The sequence below is a fragment of the Sabethes cyaneus genome, chromosome 3 (genome assembly GCF_943734655.1).
Source record: "Sabethes cyaneus chromosome 3, idSabCyanKW18_F2, whole genome shotgun sequence".
Classification (NCBI taxonomy): domain Eukaryota; kingdom Metazoa; phylum Arthropoda; class Insecta; order Diptera; family Culicidae; genus Sabethes; species Sabethes cyaneus.
Genome location: NC_071355.1, coordinates 82,409,731 through 82,422,493, shown reverse-complemented (window position 1 = coordinate 82,422,493; position 12,763 = coordinate 82,409,731). Strand labels below are relative to the sequence as shown.

The following is a 12,763-nucleotide window of genomic DNA, read 5'->3' as shown; positions in this document are numbered from 1 at the left end:
GTGCGCGTTTCGGGGACACCCTCGAGTCCTTTCGAATCGCGCAGAGGGTTGCGGCAAAGGAGTGGACTGTTCTGTATGTTGCTCAATATCCGCTGTGATCCGGTGAGCGGGCATCGAAACAACCAACGAACAACCAGCGAAACATCGAAACCAAAGTAGCCAACTTCTAGCCTTCCTAAATGACCTCGGCATCATTACTAGAAGGGACGGCGGAGGCAATCTACTAAACTAAAAACGGAGGCTAGGAGGATAGGGTTACAAATCAATGCGTGGAGGACCAAATATATATCGATAAACAATAAATCGAGCCTTCTTTTCCATCCGCAAGACGCTTCGATCAAGGAGCATACGCCACCGCACAAAGCTGACGGTGTACAAAACGCTAACCAGACCAGTAGTCCTCTACGGACAGTAACTTTGCTTACGGAAGACATACGTGCACTTGAATGAAAGGTATTGCGGACTATTTTTGACGGAGTACAAATGGAAAGCGGAGAGTGTCAGAAGCATATGTATCACGAGCTACAGGCACTACTTGAAGAGATTGCCGTCGTACACCTGGCGAAAGTTGGAAGACTATGGTGGGCCGGCCACGTCGCAAGGATGCCGGACGACTGTGCAGTGACTGTGGTCCCTGCACATTGGAAATAACCAGGATGATGAATGCGGACCTAGAAAGAATTTCGGAGTGGTCACGGCGAAGTGGGCTTGTAATCAATCCTAACAAAAGTAAAGCGCTGTTTATAAGAAGTCGACGACGACGAGAAATTGGAACTGTTTCTCCGGTATCGTTCATCAAGATAGACGATAAGATCATTCAGTGGTCGGACAGTGTGAACAACCTAGGGTATACGTTCCAGAGTGATCTTCAGTGGAACGGCTTAATAGGCCAACAGTATGGGAAGATTTACGCTGGTCTACGAACACTATATTCTAATGTTTCTGCTGCGCCGGTCGACACAAGGCTGAAACTTTTTAAGTCGCTAATCCTGCCACACTTTGTATTCGGGAATATCTTCCATGTCCGCTTCAGTGCAAGTTCGTTTGATCGACTACGTGTGGCATTAAACTGCTGCGTACGTTTTGTATATGGTTTAACCCGATATGACCATGTAAGCCATCTACAGAAGAATTTGCTGGGATGTTCTCTACAAGTTTTCTACGCATATCGATCCTGCATGTTCCTGAGAAAATTAATGTCTACGCAAACCCCGGCTATACTGCATCGAAAACTGATACAATCACACCGCCGTCGTTTACAAAACTTAATGATTCCTGCAAACAATACAACGAATTACGCCAATAGGACACCGCCTCTAGTTTCTGATAATAAATATCAGAAGTCGGCGCAAGTATTTCATCATGCGCCATGCGTGAGAGTATGCTTGAAACTATCAATGTTTCCCTATTGAATACAACAGATGTCGTTACTTCGTAGCGCATAGTGTGCATTTCCGTAATATCTGAATTTTGCGCGACAATAAATTTACTGAAATCAACACCCTTACTCTGTCATGCACCTCAGTTTCTTTTGTGTTTATCGCTAATCGCAATATAACCTTTGACACCTGAACCAATAAATAGTTGGTAAACATTGTTTTTATTTATTGCGTTCATGTTGCGAAATTTAATTTTTTCGAATTAAAATGTCGCAAACATACTTTTCATAAAGCCCTATAAATGTATCTTTATAGGGCTTTAGCTTTTTAGGGCTCTCGGATGACTGGTAGTAAGATGCTATGGAGAGGTATAGGAAATGTTTGTTTTTTATCAAAATTAGGCAGAAATCATGAAAATTAAGTATAACAGAATAACTGTAGGGTAGTTGATCCAATAGTTGTGGTAGTACCAATAGTTGCGCTACTATTCATTATTAATGCATATTTTCGTCACCGTAGCATTTTAGATAAAACAATTACATTCATGATATAAAACAGGCTTTTAGAAGTATTGGTAGTTAGACTACACCATTTAAAATTAAAGCCTTATTTGCTAAAATGCCAATTTTCCAAAATCTAACGCGCAGTTGGAGCACACAACTATAGGCGCTCATCTATAATTTTGCTACGATGTTTTTTCACTTAGCAACCTAGCAATGTATATGGAATAACACAATTAAAGGAACATCAAACTTAATTAAGGAAACATTAGCGCAACTGTTGGTACAATATAATTGAATCGGAAAATTCATTTTTTTCTTTATAAAGCTTCTCGTACAACGAAAGCAATTGTCTTGCCTTGTGACAAACACCTTGTATTTGATAAATTTATATCCCACAAGCATTAATTGCGGCATATACCTCAATAAATAAGCAAAATGAAGTTATATTGTGCTTAGTGGCGCAACTAATGGATCATCTACCCTACCACAAATAAAATATGATTAGTGATTGTTTTTCAGGTAGGTAAACATAAATAAGTGAGAAATTTTGATTTTACTACCACTAGAAAAGCGCCATCTCTTGAAAAGCAACGGTTCGTATGGTGTCCTATTAACTGTTCGTTCGAGGTGTTATTAATTGGAATAGTTTACCTCCCATAGTAAAACGTTCTTCATCGGAAGCAATTTTTAAGAGTGGCTGCATAAGTTTTTGGAACCGTAGTTAGATTGGTAAATTAATTTATTAGTGACTAGTTTTAAACAAACATTATAATTGTAATTACTGTGACAAACCGGAGGTAGTATTTTTAAAAGGTAGAACCTTACACTACTGAACAATAAACAAATGACAAATGACAAATGACAGTGAAATGTTTGCGGGTTGCCTAATTGTCGAATGTTAAATTGAGGAAGGGGTTTTGTTGTGAGGTATATACCAGCGATAGTTTTGAGCGCACGTGTATTGCTATCATTCGTGTCGGTGTGCAGGGTATACGAATACCTGTCGTACGTTTCTTCTCGTTATCGGGTATACCTTCGTGTGGACAGTTCACGTTAAGGGGAAGGAAGCAAGCGTGGACCTTCCGGACCAAACGCTTCCCGTAGACATAGATAATGATTTATTTACAGTCGTTTACAGTGAGTATCTTTGCTAATAAAGGTAAGAAAAAAATGAAACTAAGGTTAAATGATACTACGGACCCTCAGGGATGAACTAATGGCATTTAGACCATAAGCCAGGCTGCAATTGGCATAGGATATAGCGCCTTATTTCGCTTTTTGAAAATAGATTAGTTTGCCAAAAAATAAGTTTAAATCATATAATACTTGAAAATAAAGTCGTGTGGTTTAAAGCTTGCCTAAAACTACATTTGTAAGGTTCGGAATCGAAAACCTCACGACCCCGCACCTCCTAGCTTGGTTACTCAATTATACAAATTGAAGTATTTCCAGGTATGGCCACGTGGAGGCGCTAGGTAGGGGCTTGGGATGGCTAGAGCTACGTTGGGCGCTTTTTCCTAGTTACCTTCTCCTTTTCATACCCATATAGGTTGAAAATTCGGGTTTTCGTATGCAAAGTGATCTGGTTTGAGCGCCAAATATTTTACATTTGGTCTACACATAATCGGTCAGCACGGTATCGGGCTTGCTGCCACCGGAGAGTACCGTCGATCTTCTCCTGAATCTGGTTGAGGACTACCTTACAGAGTACTTTGAGAGTAATACAGAGCAACGTGCTGCCACGCCAGTTACCGCATTCAGTTAAGCCTCAGTTTTAGAGACTTTGACAAATACGCCCTGTATCCGTTCCAGCGGAAAAGTTGCGGATTCTCGGGCACAGTGGCTCTCGGCCGCTCCAAGATGGCAGCCCCGTCAGCGGGATAGGGACCTGTCGCCACTGATAAAAGTCAGCGATCAGGTACCAAGCAGGGATGATTCGATCACTTTGGCTCAATTTTTATTCATTTGACAGTACCGTCTCAGCCGCGCAAAATTTAACAAAGTTAAATATGAGACATTTGTAGAACTAGTTATTATCTACAATGTTGCTGAATAAAGTTTGGCTGTATTTTCTGTAGTTACGGTGCTACAATGCTAGTAGCGCATTAGTAACTAAGTGAACGTTCATTTATTTCATTCATTCATTTATTTCGTACCTGTCGCGAATAAGTATAGATAGTAGAATTTAATTGGAATAGTTTCCTTTTTTATAAAATTCCTGGTTCTACTACGTATTCTACTAAAACGCTCCAAAAACTTTAGTCAGGTTTAGAATTGATTAGATTTACAATTAAATCTAAATCAAAGCTTTGCTATATTTGCCCTCCAAATATCAATAACAATCACACATACCTACAAACAGTTTCATTCTTTTGGCCCTACACTACAATTAAAACTTAAACAAATTGACGGCTGAAATAGTGTCCAAAATTCCATGCCCATAGGGGCATTTACTGAATGCTTTGGAACAACTCACTCCGTGCTGTCCATACTTTCGTGCCAATTTATAGTCACCATCCATAACATCCGTATCACTTGGCCTAAAATGTTTCAAAAATTTTAAATGGTTTCATCAATAGTCTCTAGACTGCCACCGATACTTACGTGAATATAACATCCAAAATTTCCCCAAACATTCCGTTGTGCCTGAGTGGAGTTTCAGCTACTTCGCAGATCGTTCGGAGGATGCACGACCGCCCATGTCGTCCCCAGTTGTTGATCATATGCTCGAGCAGTTGGTACAGCTGTGGGCGGCTGTTGTCGACAAACTCGTTGTTTAAACGCTCTTTGAAAACATCCTCCGGTACGGGCCAAATTATGTTCGCTGGAATGACATAGTTGGCTTGCAGGTTGAGGGCACAATTCAGGCTGCGTTTTAGCCTGTGGTGGAACCGTACCGGAAACACTCCACCGATAACGATCTTAGCAACGCCTCCGTTGACGACGAAATTAAGAAAACGTTTTTCCCGTGACAATAAATCACCCAATGGTTCTGTGAAATTGCAGTCGACATGTTGTACCTCCGCTATACCAAAGAAGATGATTGTCACTGCTAGAACCGAGAAGGTGGCTCGTTTCACTGAGATCATTGCGCGACCTGTTTTTGACTTATTGACTTGGTGAAGTGTCATCTTGAAATGGTTGTGATCTCCAATGACGGTAATATTTACTTTGCTTTCGACTAGATAGCCTATGTTCACGTTCAAATATTGGTCTTCAATTATCGGCTACAAAGTGAAATAATTTTCCATTGAACACAATTGCTCGTTTTGTCGTTTTGTTTGCTATACAGATTTGAGCGTAATGTGGTTGTTTATTAATACAGTTATACGCACAATGAGACGAAGTGAGTCCAAGTGATAAAAAATAGAAAAATTAGTAAAAAAAAAATGGAAAATAGAACCGCATGAATTCCGAAATTCATGTCTAAGTTGGCCAAATGCAGTTTTATTCTTTAGAAAGTGGATAATTAAAAAAAAGTATGAAGGCTTGTGCCTAAGGGCCCGAATGCAGTGTTTACGTAGAACTACGAATGCAGACATAATCTGACAATCTGCAAAATTTGACAGTTACATCTGGTTACAGGTTAAATTAAATTAAAACAGGTTTTTCTGCAAATTTTTAATTTACTGTACCCATTGTCTTAAATGCCTTGAAATAAGCATATGTATTACTAGATGAGCTCAACTTTAATGTTCCCAAATACCTGCACATCATTTTGATTTTGATTGAGTTTGTTAGAGTGTGTAGTTCCGGAGCAACCGGACACACCCTCTGATGATTTTCATTGATAGCGATTTTTAAGATTCGTACGTGATAGTTGGAAGCCCAATAGTTTTGATATTGTGTATATAATGTTTAATCAATATTGAAGCACAAATTAAAAGTTTTATCTGATATAGCTGCATTTATAATAAATTGCAACAACAATAAACAACAAAAAGTAACTAAAAGTTTCGATATTATTATAGATCGCTATTCATACTTACGTGAAGGGGTGCATCGGCAGTTTCGCAAATTGTTCTGAGCAGACATGCTCTACCGTTACTGCTCCAAACTCTATTCATTGTGACATTATCTCTATCACATGGCATAAACCAACTCAGCTGTTGTCGACAATATTGTTCTTCGGTTAACTTTCGGTTCTTAAAAATGCTCTCTGGAGTAGGATAAATAAGCTCCAGCAGTATAAAGCAATTTACTGGAAGATTAACAGCCGCGTTGATACTACGTTTTAAACGTTGGTTTAATTGGATTGGTGCCACGGGCGCCATAAACGAAAATACAATTGTTTTTGTGTAAAATGTGCCTCGTGCATTAGGCCGTATGAATAAAAGAGTTAGAGCAAATGCTCCCATACGATTTGAATGGGAAAAGCAAAGTACCGTGACCGCTCCTAATTCTGCGCATTTTCCTTTATATAAGTATTTTTTAACATTGTGCATAACTATGATCATTGCGTTATTTTTTTATAAATGTCTGCTGAATATTACGTCATTATGCACAAATGGGCCATAATATTTGAGAGCGAAATAATTTAACGTGAAACTTATAGTATTTTATATGGCAGAAAACATCGTCGTTAGCACCAACGCTAAGATTGTCCTTCTAGAAAATTAATTTATGATCGAAATTCAATGCAATGATCAAATTACCCACCATAATCAGAAAGAATAATTAATTTTAGTCATGTTTTAGACAAAAAGAGTGATTGCATGCATTGCTTTCCTCAGAAAAATGCGAGGCAATAATGCGCAGATTTAGGCACAGATTTTTTATTCATGTTCCAAATTCTGCGCAGTAATGTATCCTACGAAGAAATCGCGAAAGAATACTAATGGAATCCTGTGCTGTGTCTCGGGGTCCGAACCTACGAGCGCCAATTCATGAAACCATGTCTTCTATTTTTTTAATGTCCAACCTCATGGGGCTGTCAGAGAGTGGGGAAGTGGGTTCTATATGAAAACACAATTTTTAGTATTAGTCTATAGTGTAATATTCAGTATGCAAAAAAACCAAATCAATTCGCCCTTCACGTTATCGAGAATAAAATGTTTAAAATGAGGCAATCAAGATGATAACAATATTCCTTTGCCATCCGAACAGCACAAGAAGGCCGGATCATGGATTTAATTATGGTAATGGCTAACGCCGGATTTTTTAGTGTTCTTTCAGCGTATAAAGACATAAACAGCAGGAGTATTTATTTTCACTTTTTGGGTGCGCAGAATTAGGAGCAAACATGCGCAGAATTAGGAACATGGACAAGAGAGTGCGCAGAATTAGGCACCGTGGATACGTTTACAAAACAAAAAATATACTCAATTGTTGGTCGACTTATAATTCCCATATTTTTTACCAGATATTATAGACCGTAGCACTACACGTTGCTGCTATCCACGTTGTTAATTTAAATCTAGAATACTTAGGATAGCGGAAGAATCATAAAAATATCTTAACTGCGCAGAATATCATACGTTCACGGTAAACTGTTTTATTCATACGGCCTATTGTGTCACAAACTGTCGCACGGCATTACAGCTATTTTTTCCTATATGTAATCATATTGATGTTATTATAGACGCAAAACAAATATTTTTCGTTGGTGGCAATATACAGTGAACCCCCGTTCGTTTGAACGATTACTCATGCAAACTAACGGGGTTAGTTTTTAATTTGAACAATTGGTAACCCTAAATATGCTGGAACTTGTGTAAACTGGCAGCCCTGTTCTTTGTTATTGTTTTGGTGGTTTGATTCAGTTGGTAGTTGCAGGCAGCGAATATTCATTCTCCGATCGGATTTCTACCATAATCGTTGGAAAAACGCATTGTGAAACAGATTAAACACGCTAAATCAGCACAAACAAATCGTGTTTATGCGCATTGTCTGCATAAGCAAATGATGTCATATTGAGTATGACGTTTGAACCATTTTTAATTTGCACGTCGTGCAAACCAACGGGGTTCAAATTAAAAAGTGTTCAGATTAAAAACGGTCAAACGAACGGGGGTCCACGGTAGTTGCCACTGCCTTATAAAGGGTTATATGTCAGCACCATGTCAACAAACCACTCGAGACTTAACCGTTATGTGTGCGACAGGGTACCCGGGTACCTTTTCAGTTTTAAAATAGTTATAACTCATTCAATTTAAAACATACGTCACTAAAATTTTGCGACATCGTAAAACTCATTGATCTTAAGTAATTGAGGTTTTTTTGGTGCATATCCATAAAGGGGTTTAGCAATAAGAGTCACTTGAATATTTTTATTACGTAGGAGGGCGACAAGGGTACCCGGGTACCCATGATTTGCTATCTTCATAACTTTAGTTATGTTGAACCGATTTGGATGAAACCAGTGGCATTTGATCCGTACATTTATCTAGTTTTGATTAGATAAAGCATTTGGCCATCAAATGACAAGTAGTTCCCGGGAATCGGTAATTCCGGAGCAACATCCGGTAAAACGAGGGAAGCCGCATGTTTTGAAAGAATATCAGCTTTCAGTAAACCTATTAGCTTTAAACTTGACACTGTGGACCCTTTTTTCATCTAATTATATAAATTGGTGACTTTAGATCGCATTGGCCACTCCAGAATTTGGTTCCTGTAGGGATACAGATGGCGAGTTGGGTGCCTAATCCAATATTAGAATTGGTTTAGCGGATCTTTTAGATATTTTGAACTGAAACCCATTTGATACCCTGAACTTTGATACCCATATTGCTAGGTTTTACCTCCAATCCTGGACTGGCCACAGAAACCTACTCCGGAATGGCCAACCTGATTCATCTCATCATATGAAATAGTACATTGTATGAATTTTTAGAGTTTTTATATCCGCATGACTGATTTTCCTGCAATACAATCATTTCTCTTCCTCACAGCGGACACTCTGTCGGAATTCCGGATTTTCGGGCCTTGTATGTCTTTTAGTGGCCAAATGGCCAAATGATTCAAAACTAGATAAATAAACGAATCAAATGACACCTATTTCGTCGAAATCGGTTTAAAATTGTTGATATAACAATATCAATTTTGGGTACCCGGGTACCCTTGTCGCCCTGCTAAAGGTGTTTTTTTTGTCGCACACACGGTTAAACAAACGAGGTTATCTTGTCTGTTGCAATGATCTATTTGGCTGGTTACGTTCGGGTTAACCTGAATCAGCCCAGAATTACCCTGCAAAATTAGTCAAATTTTTAACTTTGGAATGCTATTACATCAAACCACAGAGCTTAAATACCTAATGTGATATTTCTTGTCGAACTATGTTTATTTGTTTTCAAAATTGTGTTACCAAATTATAGAAACAGCGATTGGTTTTAATTTTAGAGCGAAAAGTATAAAATTTGTAAAATGATGCCATGTTGCATCGTTGGGATGGTTCGGGTTAATGTTATTGAATTATCATCGAACATTTTATATTCAACACATTGAATCTGCTCGGTTGTTAGGAATGTAAATGGAAAATATTTTCTTAACAAACATTTCTAGATAGAATTAACAAAAGGGCGAATGTCGCAAATGTAAACAAAACGGGTGAGAGTTACTTTTTGCTGGACCAGCATAGGAAAAGCAACCCTCACTCGGTTTGTTTACGCTTGCGACATTCGCCCTTTTGTTAATTCTATCTTCATTTCTCAACACACCGAGGTGTTTAGTACCGTCGATTCGGGCGAAATTGATCAGTCGGGTGAAATTGATCAGCTTGGACTAACGAGTAAAAAACTCTTTATTCTACGTTTATACTGATTCATAAAGCTGAATATGCACCCATCCATATAAAGATTGAGTTACAGGTCAAAGTCACTCGGCTTTCAGCAAGATTGATCTTGTAAATGGCTTGATTTTTTAAAATTTACTATTTTGATCGAATCGCAATTTTCAACATGCCCGATAAAACTCCTTGCTGTTAACAGAAATTTCGTTGCAGAAGGAAATTTTGATAGAACTAATTCGATTCTCTAATTATCTGGCGGTGCTTTGATAATTTCCATGAATAAAATTATGCGACAGAAATTGTTTGATTTGACCTTTTACGAAATAAAACGATTGATAACATCATGAACTGAGGCAACATAGATTTCTAGATCGCTATGGGTGCGAAATGGAGCTGCCACCTGCGAAAGTTTATTCTTTCTGTAAAGCAGAATGGAGATTTATAAAAGGGTGCAAAAGACAGACAATACTTCGCACAAATTTTACAAACGCTCCATATGGCAATTGCATGAGAGTGCAAGAGATCGGTTTGTGCTTACATAGCGAAATGCAACTACACATTCAAAGAGACAGTCAAGCTCCCGTATATGAGGAGAATTAAATTATTTGTTTCACTAGATTGGTGAAGATTGTATACGAAAATCGTACATTTACACATATATACAGCAATGTTTAAACAAAAACAAACGATTACGATGCTAAAATTGGCTTAATATCTTTTCTATCGTTCATATTTATTTAGCAGATGCATCAACCATGCTAATGTAGAGCTGACTGTTTGATTTTTGTGCTAGTTGCTGTACGCGACATTGTTGCCTACATACAGGCAATATCTCGATTACGCCAGATTTTATACTGCACGTAAGGTTATTGCTGTCAGAGCGTATGGTTTAATAGCAATATCGTCTTGATTTCTACGTGATCAATTTCACCCGTTATTTGTAAATTTTCAATTTCACGATTACATTAAGTTTTATCTAAAATAAAACTATTTATATAAGATATAGATGATACTGTCGTGTAGCCAGCACTACAGTACTTATTTTAAAATTGAATCATCTTCCTAAATATGTTTCTATTCAAAGATATTTAAAAAATACTCGAAAAAGTGATCAATTTCACCCGAATTCACGGTACCTATCTACTATGTAAGTTTATTTCCCTCCGCAACGCGCTACGAATTGTTAATGCGCCTAGATGTATTCTCGTGAATGTGCCACATGCGGACTGATTAAAACGATGCACATAGGAGTATTTGACGCAAAAAGCTGGCCAAAATGCTAAATTGCTTTTTTTCAGTCGATATTGATAAAACATGATAAGAAATTTCATATCTTACAATTCTGCATACAAAGTTAAAGAAATTGCCAACTAATCCCCTGTAAAGTGCAATTTCTGTCTTTCTCTTATATAAAAATATAAAAAACCGAATAAAATCAAACCGCTTATTAGGTGTTGGAATGTGTGTATATATGTGTGCCTGTATGTATGTGAGCATCTAGGGGTGTATGTGTGTATGTAAATGTGCAGGAGTGTATGTAGACGTGTAGAAGCATCATATTCTAATCATCTGTTTCATAGTCGCTGCATTCATTATATTCTTCAGTTTGAAACTGATTCGGCTCCATCATCTCCAACTTTTCGGCTGAAAAAGGTCTGCTTTTTTCTTGACACTTTTACCCCGTTCGAAAGCTGCCAGTCTTATGCCCATGGCACGCATTTTCTAGGAAGACGATTTTTAAACATTTATTCGTGCATTTATTACTCTATCATATATCTACTCCAATTTCACTGATAACAAACAATACTAGTAAGAATATGTAGAATCATAAAATTTAGTTTGAAACTCCTTCTGAAAAAAAGCTTAAAACCTACCCAAGTAACCATAAGCATTAATGCAAAACCGTATATTGGAAATAATTCTGCATCCCTAGTACCAACCTTTTGTATATTAGTAATCTTAATGCTTATAAAACGTATATTAACATTGTTGATGCATAGAAGCATTAACGTAAAACAGCATTAAAGACAGCAATATATGCGCATATAACGTAACAATATAGCGCGTTTAGTCAATTGCATTAAAACGAGCCGTAAGTGTTGATAAACGCCCTCTTCCACCTAATGGATGCCGTCTTTTTCTACCCTATTGGTAATGCAGGACAAGATTTAAATACGACTAATTTCAACTCACTCAATCACGACCGCTATGGTTTAGGTAGCAAAGGTGCAAGGAAACGAATGAGGTTGCATGACTAACTCCCAGTTCGAGCCCCTGTCTAGCTAGGTGGTAACAATATTCAGCATTTCAAAAAATGGTTCTGCTTATCTGCTTCCCTTGAGATGCTGCAAAAAAAGCTTGCTTTTTCCGTTTTTTAAATCCCGATCGAATCTATTTTTATTTTCCATAACAAGCAAACGATATGCCGTCGATACTTTTTCGATACGTCGATAATGTAGACAAAATGACGTTTCGATTTAGCCTCAAACAAACACTAATAATGTTTATTGAATGCTTGTGGCGTAGCATTTTAACAACCCGCTATTTCGCCTTTTTAGCATTATGTGAGTTCTACAGAAGTATATAAAGACAAATAAGCTTTTAATCATAGTTCTGTATGCTTATATAATGTTGTCAAAGGACTGTGTTTAGTGCTTACTGGTTACTTGGGTACTCCCGAAAAGCTACAACGGGCTGCGCATTGGCGACACTCGCGTTTGTTTTGTTTATTATTTTGACATTTGACGATTCATAGTAAGCTTGATATGTTTTAATGTTTCGGAAATAAATAAACTAACAATAATGAAATAATGAACTAACATGTTGAGTGTTTAATAACATAATTGATTAATGCTTTGTGGTGAGACTCTCCCGGTCACTACTACCTACTACCAATTTTTTGGTTGAAAAACTACTCAAAATCTGATTTTGCATACTTTAAGGGCATTTTGAGTAGGTCCAACCTAGATTTAGCTAAGTCCGACCTATTTACGGGTAGAATCATTAAAGAGTGTAGATCATTTCGGTGTCTTCGGCGCACTTATTGCTTGGAATTTAACGAAAAAGTGCGCAGGATTTAATGCATGATGGCACTTTTATGAGCGATTTCGCACTTTGGATGGTACAATTTTCCTTGTAATCAGCAATATTTTCTT

The 12,763-nt window shown here is 37.7% G+C and overlaps 1 protein-coding gene across 1 annotated transcript; it reads right to left on the bottom strand.

The window, feature by feature from the left end:
* Positions 1–4,271: 4,271 nt before the first annotated feature.
* On the bottom strand, positions 4,272–4,971 carry LOC128739788 (uncharacterized). The gene is made up of 2 exons (XM_053835290.1): positions 4,487–4,971; positions 4,272–4,422 (listed from the first exon to the last, which is right to left on the bottom strand). The coding sequence occupies exons 1-2, from the start codon at positions 4,969–4,971 to the stop codon at positions 4,272–4,274; spliced, it is 636 nt and encodes a 211-aa protein (XP_053691265.1).
* Between the last annotated feature and the right edge of the window lie 7,792 nt (positions 4,972–12,763).